Consider the following 23,872-nt stretch of genomic DNA (forward strand, 5'->3'; position numbering starts at 1 on the left):
TCAAAAAGATTAGAATATAAGTTGCTTTGGGGTGTTTGGATTCCTTGCTCGTGCACATCTCATCTCGCTGGGCAAGAAACTAGAATAGACATGCGTTTGTTTCCTTTGCCTGCCTGCCTTGTTTCCTATCCAAGCAAAAATTTCCATTACTAGTTTGACTCACGTGGACTCGCAAGGCTAACATTGCTTGGCAAGGTGAGACGAGAAAACCAAACAACCCTAAAGTTTTTTGTAAGGGAAACTTCTCTAGATCTGACCAAAATTATTATAAATATATCAAATTTACAAATAAATGCATTAATGAAACTAGTTTGATATTGTAATGTTGCTATATTTTCCTACGAACTATTATGTTGCAGCCGCACATATAGGAAAAAGTGCAGCCGAGCATACCCTATAGTCACGCCGCCAAAATTCAGACAGGATTCCCTGATTTTTGAAATTGCACATAGCTAGTACTACTTTAGTCTAGCATTTGCATTGACGAAATGATGATCGCCTTCGTAGCATTCTTCTACTGATGATGAGTGCGGCTTACACATGTGACTAGTTGGTCAATCATCATTAGGCAGCAGACGAAGGGCAATCAAGAGAAAACATGGGGAGCAAGAAAAATCGAAGCTGTCTCTCGTGCAAGGGACAGCCTGGGATTGGGAATGGCGATATGGGCGAAACGGAGCACTGGAGCGTAAGGTCGTCTCCAAAACACATTTTCCATCGAGGGGAGGGATGGATGTAACTAGGCACTATATTAGTAATTTTTAATGGAGGAATCTTTATTCCAAGATTAGACACTCAAAACCTGATTTCTCTTAATTCTAATTCTACTTTCAATAGTTTAACGAGCTATCCACATGCCAGGAAATAATTCTAATTCAGCATAAAAACGTTTCTGGGAAAAAAAAATTAATAGATCTGAAACACTTTTGTACCGGGAGCCGGTGGGTGCATCAATCAATTTGTTCAAACTGGAAATCGTCCAAGGCGTAGCGCCACATGCCGCATCTTCTCAACGAAGTACATAGCGCCTTGTCGACATGCCGGCATCTTCTCTTTCCTTGTACGTCGCTACTAGTACATCCAAGTTTGCTCAACAGATGCTAGCCACATTTGAACCTGCCGCTCTTGCGCCCGATCGACTATGTTGAGTTGTTGACTCGTGACTCGTCCATGTGCTCGCCACCTAGCTGAAGGGCCGGAACACTCCGAGAAAGTAGAAAGCGATGGCGCTGGAGGCGGTCCTTCCCATGGCTCCACACGGAGGCTTGCTCATTTGCCTAGCGCGGTGGCGTCAAAAGCAAGCCGCATCCGGCGGGAGGGCCGGCCACCGCCCGCCGTCTCTTACACATGCGGTTCCTGCGGCCTCCGTCACGACCCGGCGTGCGGCCTGCGGGTGCGGGAGGGCACAAACAGTATCAACCGATTAACGGAAAGCGATAGGTCGTGGGAGTCGTGGTTTCTTACGCAGACTCATCGTGTCCCGCGAGGAGAGGATCGAGCGGACGAGCAGTTTCCTTCGTTCCTCGAGTCCAGTCGAGTCGAGCCTTTATCGGGAGGGGGGTTAACGGCTCGGTTATCTCGGGGGAAGCAATAATTATCGCGCCACCTGCCTTGCTTCTCAAGCGTTCCCGGCCCAAACCCTATCAAACCGAGAGTTAATTAAAAACGCGCGTTTTATTCCGGTCGTGCCACGTCGCGGCGTCCTCCAGAGCTAAACTAAACACCACCTGCGAGCGATAAGGCGATAAGGCGTCCAAACCACAGCACCCACGAGGCCACGACGTATACGCTGTATCGCTGCCGCCGCCGCCTGGTTTTTTAACGAAGGCGAGATCGATCGTGCGCCGCGCCGCCGGGATATAGCAGCTCGAGGAGAGAGAGAGCAGCGCAGAGAAACGTTCCGTTCCCATTCGTGGCCGCCACGATCCCGCCGTCCCCGAGAACGGGGCTCGGAAGGGGCGCATCACCGCCAGCCTCTCATCATTGTTCGCAGGGAAGGAACGGCCGGGGGTCTCGAGCCCTGCCGGCCATTTCGCCCCGCCTCGCGAGATTCCCGCCAAGCCGTTGGCGTAGCGCGGGGAAGGCGGCGATCTCGGGCAGGGGCGGATGCTGCACAAATGGAAGGTCGCGGAGGGCGGTGGGTGCGCCGGCGGCGTCGCGGGCGGCGGCGACCAGCGCCGGCGGTGCGTGGCGGCGTCGCTGTCCACGCTGATCACGGCCACACTGGCCTTCCTCGCCTACGTCGCCTTCTTCCCGGACGACGGCGCGCACGGGCTGTACCGGCTGTGGAGGTGCCAGGACTGCGCCGCGGGCGATCTGGGCGAGTTCCCCGGTGACGACGCGGCGGCCGTGGCCGACGGCCCTGCGGCCGCGCGCGTGGCCCGCTCGCCGACGACGCTGTCGCACGTCGTGTTCGGCATCGGCGCGTCGGCGCGGACGTGGGACCAGCGCCGCGGCTACGCGGAGCTGTGGTGGCGCCCCGACCAGATGCGCGGGCACGTCTGGCTCGAGGAGCAGCCCGTGAGCCCGTGGCCGGCGGCGACGTGCCCGCCGTACCGCGTCTCCGCGGACGCGTCCCGGTTCGGGGACCGCGCGTCGGCGTCGCGGATGGCCCGGATCGTGGCGGACTCGTTCCTGGCCGTCGCGGCGGAGCTCGGGAACGACACGACGGCCCGGGACCGGGAGGAGGTGCGGTGGTTCGTGATGGGCGACGACGACACCGTCTTCTTCCCGGACAACCTGGTGGCCGTGCTGCGCAAGTACGACCACGAGGAGATGTACTATGTCGGGGCGCCGTCGGAGAGCGTGGAGCAGGACGTGATGCACTCGTACGGCACGGCCTTCGGCGGCGGCGGGTTCGCGGTCAGCTACCCGGCCGCGGCCGCGCTCGCCGAGACCATCGACGGCTGCCTCGGCCGGTACAGGTTCTTCTTCGGCAGCGATGAGCGCGTCAAGGCCTGCCTCAGCGAGCTCGGCGTGCCGCTCACCCGCGAGCCCGGCTTCCACCAGGTCAGACCGTCCGTCCTTAACGCTAGCTGCTGCATTGCATTGCATCTCTTTGTCCGTAAGAAGAGTACGCTTCCTTGTCAACTGGAATGGAATACTAAAAAAAGACTCCAAAATGACATTTTTTAGTAAGAAGAGTACGCAACTTGTGTCTAAGTCTAAGCAAACCAAAAATGTCCTTTATAACCATCTTAGGTATATCGATAACGGATTATCTGAGGCTTTGATTCGCATGCCAAATTCAGCTCCGCTAGTCATAGTGCCGCAGTTTGACTGACCATGCTGATTCCGTTTGATTTTCCCTGCATCACCCTGGATCAGAGTTTTTTGACCCAAGCTTTCACTGTTTCCCCCCATTGAAAAGGCCTCAGGCAGGCTTCAGCAGCTTTCAGGATCCCTTGTCCTGCGTAGTGAATCCGCCGAAGCATCTTTCGGTTGCTGCAAAGGCAGAACCTATTCCGGAAATCAGTGGAGCCCGGCTGTTGCTTGCGCCGTGGCGGCATGCGATGCGACGACGGAGCGACGGACAGTGCCATCCATGACCATGGCCTATTCCTATTCGATTTAAAGTTTCAGGACAGCGTGGAGTCGCCGGGCCGGAGGCCGGAGGCCGGACCCAGGCCTACTCGTCCGTGCAGTTCTTGAGTTGAGCTTGAGCCGAGCGACACCTCTCGCTCTCTTTCACGAATCACCAGTTCACCCCATGTGGGCATGTCGCCATGTGGCGTGGGTATCGAGCAGTACAAGCATCGACAGGCCACAAGAGCGGAGAGCACTGACTGGCCTAGCCAACCACCGCTAAAAAAAGGACACCCTCTCTTCTTTTCTTTTTGCCGGGCACCACGGCAGTGCCACCGCATTTCTTCTGCCGTGCCCCAGCCGGCGTCGTTAGTACTGCAATGAACCGAAAGGTAGATTTTCTCCGGCGCGGAGTCGGGCAGAGATTCAGCCAAATCATGTGTGTTGTGTTGCTTGCTTGTTGCATGGTCACAGGCATGGGCATGGGCTCGATGGGCATTTTGGGCGTAAGAGATGCGCCGCTCGGTGTTTGACCTTTCGTTGGGCGCACTAACTAAATGATGATGAAACTGGCGCACGCCTTCGCCGTAGACATAGAGCCGTAGTGGTGGTGTGTCCACTGTCCACGACCACGATGAGTGGCTCATAGCCTCAGAGTATGATAGGTAGAGATGAAGGATCTGTTCGCTTATCTTATAATTCGTCTTTTTTAGCTGGAACAGTGTTTTTTTCTGTCATATCAAGTCAGCCGGAACAGTATTTCGGCTTGTTTTTTTCAGCGAAGCGAATGGGGCGAAAACAGATAGGATAATTCCGAGTGTCTCCATTCGTTTTCGTACGTCAATAGAATGGGAAGCCGAATGAGGTGCTTTTACGTGTGTTTTTCTGGGACTGCGTTTTTAACATGTGGACTCGTATACACCCCTTATTTACAAAACTTGGATAAAATTTAGCAGTTATTATTACAACAACCTTTAAACATTAGGTCTTTACGTCAAATATTAGTTCAAGGATTTAGAAAGCCCTAAGAAGCATCAAGAAGCCCGCAAGTTATTTCAACAAGGCTCCTAATAGCATGCCCAATAGGCATATTGTCATGATGTGTTTGGTTCCTGTTTATGTTTGTTGGTCTTAATATTTCTGTCTACCATTTTTTTTTTGGTTTCTCGACTGTCCTGATCCCGTTTTCGTTTTGCTGCTAGTTTCCGTCTATTTTCATCCTTGCTCAGAGTAAGACTTGATTGAAACTGTCTGAGAGTGTTTTTTTAGCGTAGAATGTAAAATGGCCTGTTGTGATCAAATGTCTGTCTTATCTCCTCCCTTCTTCCCCGGTCGCCGGCCATGGCCAACCCGCCTCCCCGTTGGCTCTGGTGGCAGCGATGCTAGATCCTTTTCCATCCACCACAACCTAACACTAAAATCAATCTAGTGTGGCTCGTCCACACCATCTTCTTGATCAATCTAATATTCGGATATTGAGTTAGCTCCAAAACACTAGATATTGAGTGTTCTGTAGCTTTACTGAATAGCGTCGGCTCGTCTTGGAGCCCGTAAAGTCGAAGGTTGTAAAAGAACGTGGCGTGCGGGGGCGGTTGTGGCCGACGCCATCCCCAGAGCGTGCCGGTAGTTGGTTGGTGCGACGCGTGACCTCGCCGGGGCAGGTGTGCGGCCGTCCTCTTCCGGTGATGGGTGACGAGAAATTGCCGGTCTAGGTGGCGCGAGACTAGGCGTAGTGTGCGCCGCGAGTACTAGGTCGGAAGCGTGTCGGACCCTGGGAAATGGTGAGAATCGGATTGGCCTTGTAAGGGTCCGTTTGGGAGCGCTCCAATCATTCCTCGTCTGCCAAATAGTTTTTTTTTTTTTTTCCGAGTGAAGGGATTCTCTGCTGATTCTGTGAAGTGATTCTCTGACATGAACTAAGAGACTGAGAGCTGAAAAAAATAGCTTCTCCAGATTCTGTGAGGTGATTCTTATAGTGATTTTAAGAGTTTATGCTAAAAAATTAAAGAGAATTATTTTCAGCCTCAGAATCACTTCGTCAGAGAATCAAGGAGCACGGCTTTGCCAAATGGACCCTAACTTATTTTTGGTTGTCTCTCATCTGAATATAGTTGTAGCATCTGTTCGTACACACATCCACACAACATACACACACTACTCACACCATCCGTATACAAACAAACCTATAACTATACTCAGATCTAAAGATCGCGTCTTTGAGATCACCAAAATTCTCTAATTTCGTAGGTGACGAGTACGTCACAATCCTATTGTGGTGAGAGACCGAAAATATTGGGAGGCAGCCCCGGTGAGGCTAGCAAGTTCGTCCATCAGGACTCGAGCCCGCGAGCGGTCGCTTCGCACCTGGAAGCCGGACCAACCGAGCTTTGTGTAACGGGCGTGATTCGCTTCGGCGCAGACGGCGCAGCATCCCATCATCATTTGCTACCGTGCTACGTCGCCAGAGAAAAAGACTTGCCGCTTCCTAGGACTAGGACAGACGACTCGCCACCCGGTTTCATCACGCTGTTTTGTTTTTTGAACCGTGAGCCCGTTCGCCTTTGAACGTGGAGTACGGAGTACTCTTCAGATGTGCGAAAATCTTCTGCGTTTCGTCGCGTGGTGCACACTCCGCCGGGTGCCGTTTGTCTCCTTCCGCGGCTGAAACTTTTGTTGCCAAAAAGTCACGAGGTTTAGATACATGGAGTATTTAATATAGACTAAACTTTAATCTCTATTATATCGGATATTTAGACATATACATAGAGTACTAAATATAGATCAATTATGAAACTAAATATACAGATTGAGACCAATTTTTGAGACGATTTTTTAAGCCTAATTAGTTTACGATTTGACAACGTGGTGATACAGTAAACATACGCTAATGATAGATTAACTATACTTAATAAATTCATCGCGTGAATTACTGATGGCTTATATAATTTATTTTATTATTACTATCAAACACTCGATGTGACACAATATGATACCTTTAAACTTTAGTGTCTGCATTTAAACACCACCTTGGACTGGCCTCGAGAATCTAGAGGTTCATACGCGTGCACAAAAGTTACTGCAACTGCTTCTTTACCTTTTTTTTTCAGAGAGAGTCATCGCAGCTTTTTTTTATTGACACACATGTCGCCCGTGCAATGCTTGCAGGTGGACATCCGCGGCGACGCGTACGGGATGTTGGCGGCGCACCCGGTGGCGCCGCTGGTGTCGCTGCACCACCTGGACCACGTGGAGCCCATAACCCCGCGGGGCAAGACGGCGCTGGACGCGGTCCGGCCCCTGGTGGGCGCGTCCCGCTTCGACCCGGCGCGGGTGCTGCAGCAGAGCTTCTGCTACCAGCGCGGGCCGGGCTACGTCTGGTCCGTCTCCGTCGCGTGGGGCTACACCGTTCAGGTGTACCCGTGGGCCGTGGCCCCGCACGAGCTGGAGGTGCCGCTGCGGACGTTCCGGACCTGGCGGAGCTGGGCCGACGGGCCGTTCGTGTTCAACACGCGGCCGCTGAGCCCGCATGACGCGTGCGCCCGCCCCGCCGTGTTCTTCCTCAGCCAGGTCCGGAACGAGACGGCGCGCGCCACCGTGACGGAGTACGCGAGGCACGCCGCCCCGTCGTCGGAGAAGGAGGGGGCGTGCGACAAGGCCAGCTTCCGTGCGGCGTCCACGGTGCACACGGTCAGGGTCATCGCCCCGAGGATGAGCGAGAGTGACTGGAGACGGGTAAGTGCCGCAGCCGCAGCTGTCCCGATCGCCTTTCGTCTGGAACCAGCCGTGCTTTGCTTACACGTTGGAACTACTGGATGTGTTTCAGGCACCGCGGCGGCAGTGCTGCAAGACGAAGCGGACGAGGTGGGGCTCGGTGCTGGAGGTGCGGATACGACGTTGCGGCAGAGGAGAGCTCACGTCGCCGTAGAAACCATCCGGTCCATTTGCGCTGTGATTATTTATCCACGGAACGCCAACGAAAGTAGTAATGGTGAAAGGCATGCTATCCGTGCTCACGCCTCAGAGAAGCTAGGTCCAGTTCTCTGGGCGGCAGGCAGTGGATAGTGGATTGGAGAGTATCTCCCTGCTGGCGACCAACATATTGTCCTCGCGCTGTGTATAAAAGGTTGCGTTATTACCTACGAGACTCAGATATACATGTCACACATACATGCGAAAATCACATTTCGATCACGTTGTAGTGAAGAAATGAAATCGCCCCGTACCATTGTGAATGGTACAAATACAAGAACTCACTATAGAGAAGTTCCATATCTTACCCGTCTTCTGGTAAATACACAAATACATGAGTAATTCTATGCCTCTTGTATAGGAGGTGTAATTCTCACTAAATGAAGATACTTAATCATGCTAGGTGGCAGGGGACTAATTCTTGGCATCATGGAGTAAACTTGGAATCTAAAGAACTTCTAGTTGGTACAGAAGCTCTTATGGCTTTCCAGAAATAACATTGTGTTTGATAAACAGAAGATACATTCATATATGCAAGTACAATAATTATTCAGAGCGCTAACTACGGATGGAAGTTTAGCAATACATTGTTACCAATGGCGGGGCTATCTTAAGCACATTGTTATGTTATGAAACGGTGTGTTTCAACAGACACCCCTTCGGTGATCTCATCCATCAATTACAAGATTAGTGGATAGGATTAGACAATTAGTTTTACTCCAAAGGGCATGTCCTTTGGGAACAGTCGTGTCCCTTCGTGACACCCCTTCACTTGTATAAATATATTTCAGAGATCAATGAAAGTGACAGTTCTCCCAAATCTTGTTCATTTACATTCACTTCTAACATGTTAATGTCATCATCAATTTTAATTGAATATCACAATAATGTGCCATCACATTTGATATTCCATTAATTAACTTGTATATAATCTATATATCTGCAAAGAATGTCATTATATTCTTCATGCTATATATAGACCTATACGGGAGTCAATCCAAATGCAAAGATGAATTTTGTCTAGTGGATAGTTGCACCACAAACTCTATATATAGGGAAGCAAAATATTCCTAAACTCTTACAAAGAGACAAGAAAATATTTTGTTAATCGCTTGACACAATGTCATGATAGTGGGCTTTGGTCGTGCTACTATCATACTCCCTATTGGTACTCAAATAATAATCATGAATCCATTCTTGTATTCTGATTCCATAATGTACCCAATTAAAATTATAGAGATATCCGTCAATGTGGTTTTCATATGGAAACCCCAAGATGATAACTAAGAGGAATATTTTTCTCTTAACAACGGATATGGCAATACTTAAACAAAACATCCTCAGTTCGATTTGACTACACATACATAACATGTATCCAATGTTGCGTACAAATAATTCTCTCTCTTGATGTCGACAAGACTTGGCACATTTGCCTTGGTTATTCAACTATAGAGATAACTTGAGAATTATTGTCAATTCTATTGGTCATAGCATCAATATGAGACACTACATTTCTTAAAGAAATTCAAGAACATACATGTGACTCTATTTACCATTTTATGGACCATAAATATATTATGTAATGCACATTTATGCATCCATAATATAGTCCCAGGTGTGTCTCTTAGTTACGAGAACCATCACGATACCAAACTCATTGCTCGAAATCTTCAATTTAGAGCAAATTATCCTGGATGTGGGATCAAATCCATTTTATATGGAACAGTTTGGTTTTTGGGTACTATATATCAAGTACCTTATGTCCATACCAATAATGGTTTTATTGAGTCTCTTATTGAGAATCAAATTGCATGACATATTAAAATAGAATTGTAATTTACCAGAACTAAGTTGTTTTCATGCGGCATTACACACCGCATCGTTAATTCAAATTCATCAAGCTGCACTTATACAACTCCCTCCGTTGCAGTATGTACGTGAAACTTTGGCTATAGCCAAACATTTCCCATCTGCGCATCGAGTATGTTTTCACATACCCAGATCACCACCCCAACATACCAATGGGCATTAGGGATCCCAAGAGGTAACTCTGCAGAGGATTTATAAATTGCCCGTATGTTGATCATATTTAAGGATAATTCTAGGCATTAGGGGGAGATTTATAGCACATTAAGAATGCCAGGAATCAAAAAAGCAATCCTCACATCCACGTACCAAAAATTCTAAACCTAATCGTTTAGAATATCTTATATTTGCATCATATTGCAAAGAATCTACCAGAAACAGTTACTGATAATAAGAGTGTCACAAAATTCTCTTATCCTACTTATAATGCGTCCGAAAGAATGGAGGTACCAATTAAAACCATTTAACTCTCACTTCCAAAGAAGAGGGGGAGAAGTACGGCCGCTCCTAAGGATAATGCTCCAAGTAAGCGTCCGAGGATACCGAGGATAATATCCTCCAAATCAATAAATCCAAGCCAACGTCAAGTTGGTAGACACCCAAAAATGGATGAGCATCCAAAACCCGGATCAACGATGCACCCAAATTCTGATCCTGGGACATTGGAACATCCTGACTCCATATGGGAAATGACTTGGAGTCCAAAAGGGTTAACATTTTCACATGCTATATTGATTTCAAGAACTGAATCAATCATTTAAAGACTACAAATTATCGCGGCATATACTCCTCAAAGATTGTCTTTTTATCTTACTGGATCCAGACCAAAAATCCTAGGCAGAGTGTCTTCACACTCAAATTTGGTCAAACTAAAAGGTGGCAATTAAGGAGATTGCTCTTGTTCAATGATGAGAAGTATTACCACAGTAATATCTTCCCTCATAGAGTTTCTTTTCAGAAGCAAGGTGGTGAACAATGAGAGCTTGTAGTATATGGTTTCATGCAGAGACCCAGCATAGCATACCCCATGGTATGTGTGAAAATAAAGTTTTCCAAATTCAATAATTGACATATCAAATGAATTTGATAGATTTGGACGTATAAGTCCCAATGGACTTCACATTCCGAATCCAAATATAAATCGCAACATACATTGTGTATAATTAAGCATGATTGCGCATATTGGTTATTTTGATATCATCATGATACAGAAATAATTATGCAATCATTTAAGATACAATTTCCATTATGTGGATTCGAGATGGAGGATTTGGGTAAGACCAAATGTTGCCTAGGCTTACAGCTTGAGTACCGTCCTTAAGGGATTTTAGTGCATCAATCAGCCTATATCCAGAAAATATTGAAGAAATTCAATATGGACAAATCATATCATAACAAAACCTCGATGGTTATTCATTCTTTAGAAATAGAGAAAGATCCATTTAGACCACGAGATATTTGCGAAAAGATATTGGGACCAATGTTCCATATCTTAGTGTCATTGGAGCACTTTATGTATCTTGCAAATTGCACCAGGTCTGATATCGCATTTACAGTGAACATACTAGTTAGACATAGTGCCAATCCCACTCACCATCATTAGACGGGAGCGAAGCATATCCTCAGATATCTTAGTGGCACAAAGGATCTTGGTTTACTCTTTAAGAGAAATCATGATCCTAATATGATTGGATACACGGATGATGGTTACTTATCTGGTCCCCAACCCAAATTGGATTTGTATTCTTACATGGAGGTACAGCTATTTCATGAAGTCTTCTAAACAGACTCTGACGGCGACCTCTACTAATCATTCTGAAATTATTGCTCTATACGACGCATCACGAGAATGTGTATGGCTTCGCAGAATGATTAACCACATACAACAGTCATGTGGTATTGGTTCAATTGAATCACCTACAATTATCTATGAAGATAATTTCACTTGTGTTACACAGATGCAAACAGGTTACATAAAGAGCAATATCACTAAGTATATTGTTCCTAAACTGTTTTATCCCCATGAATTACAAGAAAACGGAGAAATAAACATCTTGCAAATTCAGTCATGTGATAATCTCGCTGGCCTATTTACTGAGTCCTTACCAACTTCTATGTTTCAAAAATTGATACATGGAATTGGTATGCGACGACTTTGAGATTTGCCAGAATCAGGGGGGAGACATCTCCTAAATATTGACCTGTACCAGCATCATATTATACTATTTTCTTTCACAAGTTTTACTTACAAGGTTTCTTGTCAAAGTTTTTAATGAGGTAATATTAACTTAAGCATGTGTCATATTTTCTATTTTCCCCATCGGGGTTTTTGTGGGAAATATCAAAGACACATATTGCCCTCACAACTCATTCATGGTTTTTTCCTGAAAATGTTTTTCATGTGAGTTATCCAAGAGGCAATACTAATAATATGTGTCATATTTTCTCATAATTTTTCCACTGGATTTTTACAAGAGTTTTAGTGACATATCACTTTATATTGCTCCTCATATTTTTCCTGAAAAAGGTTTTTGGGGGAGTTATCTTTATGTCGTATCTCCAATATTTTTTTCCATTGGGGTTTTTAATGGGATACCAATGACATAGTGGTTTACTTAAATCACAAATAAATATGCTATTTTCTCCTTATTTTTCAATAAGGTTTAAAGGAGTTTTTATGGCATATCATATATTCCTCATATTTTTCTCATAGGGTTTTTCGAGGAATTTCAGCTTACAACTGCATTGATCTCAAGGAAGATTCTATCAAGGGGGTATTACGAAACGGTGTCTCTCAACAGACACCCCTTCGGTGATCTCATCCATCAATTACAAGATTAGTGGATAGGATTAGACAATTAGTTTTACTCCAAAGGGCATGTCCTTTGGGAACAGTCGTGTCCCTTCGTGACACCCCTTCACTTGTATAAATATATTTCAAAGATCAATGAAAGTGACAGTTCTTCCAAATCTTGTTCATTTACATTCACTTCTAACATGTTCTACTCTTTGGGGTCTCATACTGCGGGTTCAGCTGTTGTAATAAATATTGGACATATGCATCAGATGATGTAGAGGCTGAGATATATTTTTATTTCATTATCTGAAAAAACAGTTTGGCACCTTTACCTCTATTTGGTCTTGTTGGCTTGGTGCACTGTAAAGATCGAGATGTTCTGCTTACACGCAGACAAGTGATGGATTCTGTGTTCTCTTTTCTAACAAGGAAAAGGTTCTTTGCACAAACCACGAAGTCATGAATCAATGCGGACGTATTTTGGTGAAGTAAACACAAGTTCACGGCAAGTTATTTTCATCTATTAGGTATCCACTCCAAAGGTATTATTGAAATTGTGCAATTGCATAGTGGGTGGGTTGGGGGGGGGGGGGGGGGGGGGGCTGAATCCTAGCATTTGATTTTGTTCTCCAATCAGTGTGCTCTCACTGCTACAAAAAATCTTTTGCGCGACGTTTCACTCTAGGGCTCCGAGACGGTTGGCCTGGTTGCCCACGTCAGGTATTCGAGGCAGGCCAGCAACCGCAACATAACTGCCACGGTTAATGCGGATTAACCGGGTGGTTGCCCTTACCCAACCACCTTGGTTAATCCATTAACCGAGGCGATTGTTCTAACCGCCTCGGTTAACAGGAGATTAACCGAGGCGGTTTCCTTATAATACCCGCCTCGGTTAAGTCTGGGCTATAAATGCAGCTACACCCACCCTTCTTCCCCATGGCTCCTCAATTTTTTCGGATTTTGACCTCAAAACCCTAAAAAGTGGCCATTTTCTAGGGGGTTGCCCTTTGATTAGTTGAAGGGGGCACCGTAAGAAGTTGATTCTCGCTCTCAAACCCTCAATCTCCTCTCTTTTCTATGATTTGGGTGTTTTTTCTCAAGATCTAGATCTATATGGAGGAGAGAGAAATCAGATCTAGAGCTACCCGGTTGCCTTTTTCCATACTTCTCTGCTTATATGCATCATTTTCACTGTTTGTGTGTGCAAGGTGTTCGCGATCATGGACAGGGAATGGATGTATAAGACATCGAGGCTAGATCAAGCTTACCTGGATCATGTGACAAAGTTTATTGCCGCTGCGAAAAGGCATCGTCTGAATCTGAAGCGGGAACACACCATCTGTCCATGTAAGAGATGCAAGAACCTTCTATTGCACGAAGATAACGTGGTGAAATCTCACTTGGTCCAGTATGGTTTCGTCAAGGATTACACCGTCTGGAAGTTTAATGGGGAAGCAGAGGATCCGAGTGCCGGTGCATCTGGAGGAAACTCGTCGACAACGACAACGGCAGCGGTGAATGCAGAGCAACAAACCTCGTCAGCAGCAGCCAGCGGGCACGACAATGCTGCTACTGGAGATAATGCAGATCGTGATTACATCACGATGGATGATCTGCTCTAAGACACGGCTGACGACGATGGCGGTGGGGGCGGCGATGATGGGGATGGCGGTGAGCCTGTGAGGGATCCCGAGGAAGCGGAGCTTTTTGAGTCAATCGCTAACCGTCTTGACCACGATGACGTTGGCTTATAATGCTCGCCTTAGTTAAGGTCACGATTAATCGTGACCTTTACACCGAGGCAGTTGGCTTGCCCGCCTCGGTTAAGCCAAAATGAACCGTCTCGGTTAAGCCAAAATGCCCGCCGCGGTTAAGATTGTTGTAGCAGTGTCTATCCTTATGTTGAATTCCCTGCCCTTTCCTTCGCTAGTTCTTCTGGATCTAATTTTCCTGACAAGTTCCGAGACATATAAATATGGAATTTTTTACAATAGTCAGTATTTTTTTCACATATGCCATTTATATTTTTAGCCCTATATATACCACCTAGTTGGTGATGTCTGATCTGTGCGGTCACGCCATCGCTTCGTGGGCTCTTCTCGTCGTAGGCTACTTTGTATAGTTTCGTGGGCTCTCATTTTATACTCGGGCCACATCTAGCAAGTCATCCTTTTTCTTTTGCGTGGGCCGGGCTGCTTTTGAGTGCTAAGAGTAGTGGATCGGAAGCGAAGCAGCCTATAGAAAGGTCGCATATCTCTAGGCTTTGGCAGAAAAGTGTATTGGTAAGTTGTGAACTGTCAAAAAAAAAAAAAAACTGTTATCTTACTATACACTACACAAGCTAACTTCTCGATCGAGCGGTAGCTAGAGCAGTAAAGCCAATACGCACTATTTGTTAACTTGTTCTCCTCGTGAGACTTTTACCCCTTTCTGAAGCATCTATCAGCGGCGATAGGAAGGCGGAAATTAAGGTCGCCTTGTGAAGGTTTTCGAAAGAAGAGGAAATTCATCGCAGTCCCTTTCGAAGCTTCACGCATGACAAGTGGGGAGCAGCGTAGAAGGAGGTCAAACATCCAACCCGTCCAACATTGTGTGGTTCACATTACCCGTGGAAGTAGCCCATGAGTTCCGTGGTAGCACGCGGCCAACTTGTCCTGTCCATTGAAAGAGTTAGCCTAGTCAGCGCCATCAAGCTAGTTCCGCCAGCTGATTGCCTGTCTGTTCACCGCTGTACTCAACATTGTCAAACCGCAAGATCATTATGTCGTTACTCTCTACATGATGATCTTGCAGTCATATGTAAATGGCAGGTCCAGCTGCTAGTTTACCTTAAAAAACATGTCGTTACTCTTATATATAGCAGCTACTAGCAGAAGTGATTTTCTTCCCTAATTTTGTTTACGAAACCCCCAGAAAGGAAGCCCAATCGCAGTCGAACAGTGCTCTTACTTTCTGTATCTGATATGTTCGCTGTTATACCTGTACGCGTCTACGCATACGAAACTATATCAACACTTTGAAATCCAAGTACCACGTACGTACAGCCAGTCCTTGTTCCGAGGAAGTCAAAACTCAAAAACACAACACAATCCTGTTAATGCATGAATACGGCCAAGCAACTTGGCCACCTATGGAGTATATTTTTCAAAACTTGTTTAAAGAACAAAGTCCACGGATCGGAACTTTACCGAAGAAGAAGAAGAAGAAGAAGAAGAAGACAGCATGCATGTGTGGATAGACACGAGCTTTGTGGAATTTTGGCACCACATGGTAGAGCGGCTCATGCGGTTCGATTCGACATCTCGGCGTCTTAGGACTCGACGCCGCGCCAATTGCAGCGAGCGGTCGCCGTCACGCAGCGTAACCGCTGATGTAAATCATCGTGCACCCTGCACGCCGTCCTCTGCTGTACCGCCCGTACACGAATTGCACCGGTGCTTCTCCTCCAGTGCGTTCGTTGTTCAGTCTGAACACGCGCTGGATTCGGTTCGGCAGGGCAACCGGTTGGGCCAACAGAGAGGCGAGGCAAAAAGTGGCTTCGCAGCACAAAAAAGTCTCGTGCTGTACTACGTGCGCGGCGGGCCGGCCGCGCCGCTATAGCTCCAACGGCGGTGCGAGCACGATAGATGGATGTTCCGGCTCCAAGTCCGGCCATGCATGCATGCCGACGTCGGCAAGGTGCTTGTCGTCAAACCTCGTGTGCTCCTTTGCTTCGTTTGCAAGGGAAGCAACGAAGCATGGATTCTTCTCTTGTACGTGCCTGCTCAACTACGACTACAGCTCCAGGCAGAAAGGTTGAGCTAGAGTTCACATTATATTCCCAGGTGCGGAAAAATTCGGAGACAGACAGTTGCCCTGTTCGCTTTCCTGATAAGTCACGGTGAAAGTACTTGCTCTGTTCGCTTAGCTCATAAGCCATGGTTAAAAGTACTGTCGGCTGATTTGTTGTGAGAGAAAATATTATTTGTTGGCTGAAAAAGTATGGCTTATAAGCAAAATGAATAGGGCGATTGTTGACTGATTCGTTGTGAAGGAAAAATACTGTTCGTTCGCCGAAAAAATATAGATTATAAGCCAATTGAACAGGACGAGTAACGGGGTGGCTGCTAGTCTACTGGATTATTTAGTGGACAAAAAACTAGCTGTTTTGACATGCTCCATCAAGACCTGATAGGTGGTGACATCTCAAAAAGAAAGAAAAAGATAGACATACAGTATAGTAGGTGAGAGTGAGAGTGAAGCATCTGGTAGCAGAGGCAACGCAACAAGGTCTTTGCTGATGGCAATTATAGCATGCTTACCTTTCTGAGTAACAACGGTGGCTAATCGCTCGCTCTGCCGCTGTTCATCGACGCAGCACTACAGGAAACAGGTCCTTTGCCTACAGCCGAAAGCAGTCGGCAAAGGCAGTTTTCCTGTCGGCAAAGGCTTTGCCGACCGTTTCTCCACGTGGCTGTCGGCAAAGATCTGTCGGCAAAGAATTAGTCGGCAATGACTTCTTTGCCGACAGCCACGTGTCAAGCTGTCGGCAAAGCCTTTGCCGACAGCCAGCTGTACAGTCCGCAAACGCTGACGGCGCCGTCAACCCTGACCGAGGCTTTGCCGACAGCCCTGACCTACGGCTGTCGGCAAAGACTTTGCCGACCGCTGCACAGTGGCTGTCGGCAAAGCCTTTGCCGACAGCCGTCGGTCAGGGCTGTCGGCAAAGCTTTGGTCATTTTGCCGACTGCCCTGTAATCCTGTCGGCAAAGCTGGAATCCGTGGTCAGGGAAACCCAGCTTTGCCGACTGTTTCCTGTCGGCAAAGCTGGGAACCAATTTTTTTTTTCAATTTTTTTTCCTCATTTCAGTTGCATTTTAACCACATTTAAGCCACATATTGCATACACATCACATTTGAACACAGTAATTCACAATAATATCACCGAAACAGCGCATTTAACAATAAAATTCAGTTTTCACATGAATCCATACATAAAGGTCCCGAAATACAACGATACATGTCCAAAACGAATCCATACAAGTCCAACATGCACATAACATGTCCAATGTGCCACACGTTCATCGATGAAGGTCCAAAAGCGAGAAGCAAAGATACCTAGCTCTGTGCGTCGTCCCCAGGGGTCCCAGAGCCACCACCGTGCTCATACAGACGCCAACCCGACTGCGAAGACGTACCGTAGTTCCACCTGTTCTGCGGCGCTGTGATGCTTGCCGGCCCGGAGTGCCCCTGCTGCGTCGGGAAAGGCGGCCACGAGGAGTACCCCTGCGACGGTGGAGGGTACATGTACGGCTGCGTGGGGTAGGTCGGGTAAGCTTGGTAGGGTGGAGAAGGACCCAGTGGAGGGCTAGCACCTGGAGTCGGGTTCGAACCTGCCGACTGTGCCTGCACAAAAGCCAATTGATGTAATTAGTACCTGCATGATGGGCGTACCAGCTAAAGCAACAGACAAATATACTCACTGGAAAAGGTACAGGAGCAGGAGCAGGAGCAGACAGTGGAACTTCTGGTGGAGCGAAGAGCGAGGCAGGAGGCTCGTCCGTTCCCGGCATCTGGGACCGGAAGTAGCCGGTCAGGTCTGTCAGCTGGCGCTGGTAGTGCTGCGAAAGTGCCAGCATCTGCTGCTGATGTAGTGCCTCCTGCTGCTGACGTAGTGCCTCCTGCCTCGCTTCCTGGGCCTCTTGGTAGGCCTGCATTTGTGCGATCTGCTCCTGCAATATTACACCCACAAATGTTAAGGCAAGGTAGATCATGTGTGAAACGAGTGAACAACAAATGAAACGGCACTTACCTGAAATTGCGAGAACATCTGTGCGCTGCTCGGCTGCCGAGGCGCTATGGGGATGTCGGAGGAGCTACTGGAACCGCCTCGTCGAATCTCCCTCAGCGTGGGGGCAGACGACGGGTCGATGGCACTGTTGGCCATCATGTAACTGCCGTGCTGCTTCCCTGGGCCCAACCTCATCAGGAGGTCTGTGTCCAGAGGCTCGGTGGCGGGGTCCGACGTCTCCCCATGGCGCTGGCGAAACGCCCTGCGGTACGCGTCGATCTTGGGGTAGACGCTGCTGTTGGTGTACGCGTCCGGCCCGTCCTCCTCGTCGTAGACGTTGTCAGGCGCCGTCGCTCTGCCCTTGTGAGAAAGGGCGTACCCCATCATCTCGTTGCAGTCCTGCCCACCATGCGCCTGGGACTGGGATGAAAACACAAACATGGTTACAGGTAATGACGATTCAGTGTTAGAACTCAAATTTGAATAGAAGCATACCCATTTTTCAATGTACTGCGGGAGAGACCGGTTCCCCTGGTGGTGTGGTGCCCCTTGCATCTGCAAGCGGCGGCGCCGACGTTCTCTATGTTGCTCGTACGACGCGTCCGACCTCCAGATACGCACAATGGCCAGCCAGCAATCCTGGTACTTGTCACACCACTCCGGACACATCTGCAAGACATCAAGTATGTAACATGTAACAAGATGAATTGAATATTTCACGGATTGAATCAAAACGGATGTTTCCTTCTTAATTACCTGCACGTACTGCTCCTCGGTGAGGTCGGTCTCCCTCTGCTGGAACATCTCCCTGACTTGCGGCTTCTTCACCACCTGGCCAAGCACGTTGGCGCAGTAGGTAATGACGCACTGGAGGCGCGCCTCGTGGTACAGGTCCTTCAAACGTAATTTGCACACCGCCTCCTGAACTCGTGCCGCATGCTGCTCTTTCCCCTCCTCGCACGTGAAGAAGTCCTGCACATAGACAACATGTATCAATTGTTTCAATAGCATCCAACAAATGTGTAGTATTGAGAAATACGGTGCAACAACACATTCTCACCCATAACTCCCTCTTGATCTTCGCCGCAAGGGTCTCGCCGTTGGAGATGACGCTGTAGAAGTGCTCCCACTTCATGGGCGGCTTTTCCTCACCATTGTGGGTGACAAAGCCAGGGTAGTACTCCCTAATGAGCAGGCCTTGGATGCCATTGATATGGCGTGAACCGTCGGCGCCGCTCACAAACTTCCAGCTACTGCAAGAGTCATTAACAATTGTTAGTCATTAACATGTCATATGAACAAGTATTGAAATGAATTATGGTTACTTACGCCGTGCCCACGGGCCTAATCACCGGCCGGCGGCCAGGGAGCGGTCGTGGGTCCGGGAGTGAAGCTGGCCCGCGCTGGTAGGGCTTCCTCGAACCTGAGGAAGCCCCCGTCTCCCAGTCGTCGTGGCCCCCGTCCTCGTCCTCCTCGTCCTCGTCCTCGTCCTCGTCCTCGTCGCCACCGCCGGTACCACCGTCACCGGTCCTCGTGGTCCTGGTCGTGGTCGTGGTCGTGGACGTCCCCCCTTCCAGGGTCTCCTGGAACTGCAGCCTCCTCGACAAGCGACGTGCGAGGGGGGGCTCCTCCCCCCTACTGGGCGGCTCCTCCACCACCTGCCGGTCCTCCTCCTCGTCGGCGGCGTGGGCGAACCTGGAGCGGCAGCTCCGTGGCGGCGGCTTTTTCCTTCCGCCTGGCATTTTGTCGAGTGCCTGCAATGACAAAAGGGCAAAAAAGTTAGCATAAATTAATGACAACTAGTAGTAAAAAAACATAATTACAGGATAACAATAAAAGAAATATAGCATTACGTGGTCTAGAAATTATCTCCACGAACGGCAATATGGTTGGTGCCGTTTCGTCACCACTATCCTCGTCATCACTATCAATATTGTCGAGCTCTGCATCGTCCTCATCATCTGTCTGCCTGTTCTCAAGGATGCGTAATTCCTCATCGTCCTGAACAACTCCATCGCGCTCCCTCTGCCATTTCTCAAGGATGCGTAAGTCCTCAGCATCCTGCACGTCATCACCCTCGTCCTCATCGATGTCATTGTTTTCTTCCATGTCCATCAGCGAGGAAATGTCTATTTCCAAACTCCCTTCTAGCCCCTCGGGTTGATAGAATTCATCTGCCTTTGGGTCAAAGTTGTAATCATCATCGTTTGGGACAGCCGCTTTACCGTGTGGCGATACTAAGTGCACAAGGCTCCAACCCTCAAGGTTCTTGTCTTTTTGGCACGCCCATGGGAGGTAATAAACTTGTGTGGCGTCTCGGTTAGCCACAATATAGACATCGTCTCCATTATATCTGGAATCTTGTCGAATTTCGACTTGCCCAATCGTAAGGTCTTTTCTTACGACATCAGGATCAAACCAATGGCATTTGAATACCACTGGATTAAAAGTTTTGGCACCCTTAAATTTGAGCTCGTATATCTCTTCGACTGTGCCATAATAGTCCTTGGCATCCGTTCCAGGCGTACGAACTCCACTGCACGTGGTTTTTAGGTTGGGGCGACTCTCCTCGTAGCTTCTTGTGCGAAAGCGATAGCCATTCACATCATAAACGTTGAATGACTTCACCTTACGGGAGAAGCCACCACCCACCTGTTTCAAATCATCACTCATTTCCGGATCCGTCTGGGCCTGCAAGGTTAGGACAGGTATAGATCGTTACATTACTCGCTCCTAGGAGCAAAGTGCAATCTCAAACTCGCCACGAGGTTACTTGGATGATACCTTTCTACAGAACCAGGAAATGAAATCGGGCTCGCCATGTCTAAGAATATGGTCTTCTTCTTGCTCGGTAGGAGCCGTATTGCCTCTCCAGTGACTGTTAATATATTCCCTAAAAAAACAAGACACACAAGGGGGTTTGATCAATAGGTGCAGGATAGTGACGACGTATATAACAAGATGACTGAGAACTTACTTCTGATAAGGAATGCACTCATCAAGGTTCAACAACAAGTAGATCATGATACTGTGCCACTCATCATGGGTCAATGTCTTGTTGGTACCTGCGCCACCTCTTCCGAGATCCCCTTTGAAAAGGCTGAGGTTCGATGAGTTCTCGTCGGCGTTGTAACGAGGGGTTGGATTGTGCCGGCTGGGAAGTTTCTCAGTATAGTACGCCCGTGTGAACGTGGCCACCTCCTCCAGCACGAATGCCTCCGCCACGGAAGCCTCAATTTTGGCTTTATTTCTACACATTTTCCGAAGAAGCTTTAGACACCTCTCGATTGGATAGCACCAACGGCACTGCACGGGCCCCCCCAGCCGAGCCTCGCGAGGTAGGTGCAAAATCAGATGCTGCATCGATAGGAAGAAGCCGGGTGGAAATATCATCTCCAACTTGCATAGCAATAGAGGTGCAGCCTTCTCTAGTTCAAGACAGACATCCCGAGATAGCTGCTTGGCACAAAGCTGGCGGAAGAAAAAGCTCAACTCTGCCAGGACGCGCCACACTGGCTCGGGGACGTATCCCCGGGTCATTGCAGGAAGGAGCCGCTCAATCCATACGTGGAAGTCATGACTCTTCATCCCTAAGAGTTTCAAAGTCTCCAAGTTCACTCCCCTATTCAGACTCGCCGCATACCCATCAGGGAACCGTACCGTCTTCTGTATCCACTTCAGAACTTCCTTCCTATCCGACCTTTTCAAGATATAATCGGCCGGGCCCCTTTTCCATCTCTTGCCTGGTTCAGGACTCTTCATCACTAGCTTTGGTCTATCACAAATCGTTTCAATGTCCAGTCTAGCCTTAACGTTGTCCTTTGACTTCTTACCAATCTCCATGAGTGTTCCCCAGAGTGCCTCTGCGACATTCTTTTCTGTATGCATTACATCGATGCAGTGTGGAAGAAGAAGGTCCTTGAAGTACGGTAGCCTATGCAAACCCGATATATGAGTCCACATGTGGTCAATACCATATCCAACAAAGCCACCGTTCTGTTCATCTATTTCGAGAGCCTCTATCTCCGCGAGGACATCGGCCGGGCTCCTAACCTTAGGAATGGGGTCGGTGACTTGAACACCTTTCGTGAAGTGCTTAACATCTCGTCTCAATTCATGGTTCTCTGGCAGGAATTGACGATGTTGGTCGAAAGAAGAGTACTTCCCACCCTTCGCCAGCCAGGTGAACATCACATCTGCCTTGCATGTTGGGCAAGGGAACTTCCCGTGAACACACCACGCGCTAAATAAGCCATACGCCAAGAAGTCATGCATTGAATACTGGTACCAGACATGCATAGTGAAGTTCCTCTTTGTAGCTCGGTCATACGTCAGCACCCCCTTTTCCCAAGCATGTTTCAATTCATCCCACACTGGCTCCATCAGGACACCCATATTGTTGCCCGGGTGTCCAGGTATTATCAGCGTCAAGAACACGTGCCTAGGTTCAAACATGACGCCGGGGGGAAGATTGAGGGGGATCACGAACACGGGCCAACAAGTGTACGGGGCCGCCATCATTCCAAACGGGTTGAACCCATCTGTTGCTAGTGCTACGCGTACATTCCGAGCTTCTAGAGCCTTCCCAGGATTCATGTTATCGAAGTGTCTCCATGCATCACCATCGGCTGGGTGCACCATCTTGTCAGTGTATCTTTTGCCATTCTTGTGCCACGTCATCTGTTTCGCGGTCTCCTCTGTCATGTACATCCGTTGTAGCCTAGGTATGAAAGGAAGGTGTCGTATGACCATCTCGGGTATCTTAGACTGATTTTTGTTGCCATCTTTGCCTTCTACCTCCACATACCTAGAGGCTTTGCACTTTGGACAGTGTGTTGCTTTCTCGTGGTCTCCCCTGAACAGTACGCACCCCTTCGGACAAGCTTGGATCCCCTCGTACGGCATCTTCAGTGCACGAAGGAGCCTCTGTGACTCGTACGTGTTCTTCGGCAGGATGTGATCCTTCGGAAGCAGTGTGCCAACAACTGTCAACACGAGATCGAAACCGTCTCGACTAATGCCCAGTTGTGATTTCAACGCTATTAGGCGTGAAATGGCATCCAGTTGCGTAACCGTTGTCTTCTCGTGGAGAGGCTTCTGTGCCGACTCCAGCATGGTGTAGAACGCCTTTGCGGTTTCCTCTGGATCATCCTCTACCTCCACTCCTTCGGCAAACCGTCCTTCGTGATAGTCTGCCATCATGTCTGCCATCCCGGCATCTGCATCACACTCCTCGAGGAGGGATCTCACCACCTCCTCCCTAATACGATCGCGTTCACCATGGTAGATCCAGCGGGTATAGTTTGGAACGAACCCGTTCTTGTAAAGATCTTTCCACACCTGGCTCTTTTGTTTCTTTTTCTTGTTCTTGCACTTGCTGCACGGACACCGCATCCGACATGACCCTCTAGCAGCTGCGCCAAAAGCAAGCTCTAGGAAAGCATTGACACCCCTCACCCAGTCACCGCTCTTACTTGCAAAGCCCGTGTACATCCACTGACGGTCAGCCATCCTCTGTCATGCGCCAATGTAAGCGAGAAATAAAACCAGCATTTGCATCTACAAAGCGTTCCTGCCATCTAATAGGTGAAGGATAGGTCCTAATCCCACCCGAGGATGCGTAGATAAGGTTAGGTTCCATGTTCTGCTCCCGTCCGAGTCAAAATTTCGGCAGCACCTCCCCGTTGTTCTCCAGATACACGTCCTTTTCGGAGAGTGTGTATCCGAAGAACAACGGGGAGGTGGTGCCGAAACTCCGACTCGGACAGGAGCGGAACATGGAACCTAACCTTATCTACGCATTCTCGGGCTGTCCAAAAAACGTGGACAATCCGAAACAGATACCGTCGCAGATATGCAGTGATCCGCATACCTCGAACCATATCTGTTTCGAACGGGAGACGCCTAACTGGGGTACACGATCGATCTACGGCAATGATACGAGA

The 23,872-nt window shown here is 48.3% G+C and overlaps 2 protein-coding genes across 2 annotated transcripts; one reads left to right on the forward strand and one right to left on the reverse strand.

Moving 5' to 3' along the window:
* Positions 1-1,679: 1,679 nt before the first annotated feature.
* On the forward strand, positions 1,680-7,778 carry LOC136547568 (uncharacterized). Its single transcript, XM_066539521.1, has 3 exons — positions 1,680-3,009; positions 6,691-7,257; positions 7,349-7,778. The coding sequence occupies exons 1-3, from the start codon at positions 2,107-2,109 to the stop codon at positions 7,448-7,450; spliced, it is 1,572 nt and encodes a 523-aa protein (XP_066395618.1). The 5' UTR covers positions 1,680-2,106; the 3' UTR covers positions 7,451-7,778.
* Positions 7,779-15,222: 7,444 nt separating this feature from the next.
* LOC136466960 (uncharacterized) lies at positions 15,223-22,737 on the reverse strand. Its single transcript, XM_066465501.1, has 5 exons — positions 20,905-22,737; positions 20,747-20,820; positions 18,235-18,248; positions 17,335-17,472; positions 15,223-15,285 (listed from the first exon to the last, which is right to left on the reverse strand). Exons 1-5 carry the CDS (start codon positions 22,677-22,679, stop codon positions 15,223-15,225), a joined length of 2,064 nt encoding a protein of 687 aa, XP_066321598.1. The 5' UTR covers positions 22,680-22,737.
* Between the last annotated feature and the right edge of the window lie 1,135 nt (positions 22,738-23,872).

The sequence above is a fragment of the Miscanthus floridulus genome, chromosome 1 (genome assembly GCF_019320115.1).
Source record: "Miscanthus floridulus cultivar M001 chromosome 1, ASM1932011v1, whole genome shotgun sequence".
Classification (NCBI taxonomy): Eukaryota; Viridiplantae; Streptophyta; class Magnoliopsida; order Poales; family Poaceae; genus Miscanthus; species Miscanthus floridulus.

Coding starts and splice junctions, on each gene's coding strand:
- LOC136547568 (XM_066539521.1), top strand. CDS start 2,107: ATGCTGCACAAATGGAAGGTCGCGGAGGGCGGTGGGTGCGCCGGCGGC. Junction 3,010..6,690: donor GCGAGCCCGGCTTCCACCAG/GTCAGACCGTCC, acceptor CAATGCTTGCAG/GTGGACATCCGCGGCGACGC. Junction 7,258..7,348: donor GCGAGAGTGACTGGAGACGG/GTAAGTGCCGCA, acceptor GATGTGTTTCAG/GCACCGCGGCGGCAGTGCTG.
- LOC136466960 (XM_066465501.1), bottom strand. CDS start 22,679: ATGGTCATACGACACCTTCCTTTCATACCTAGGCTACAACGGATGTAC. Junction 20,821..20,904: donor GAGTGCATTCCTTATCAGAA/GTAAGTTCTCAG, acceptor TTGTTTTTTTAG/GGAATATATTAACAGTCACT. Junction 15,286..17,334: donor GCAGAACAGGTGGAACTACG/GTACGTCTTCGC, acceptor TATACTCCATAG/GTGGCCAAGTTGCTTGGCCG.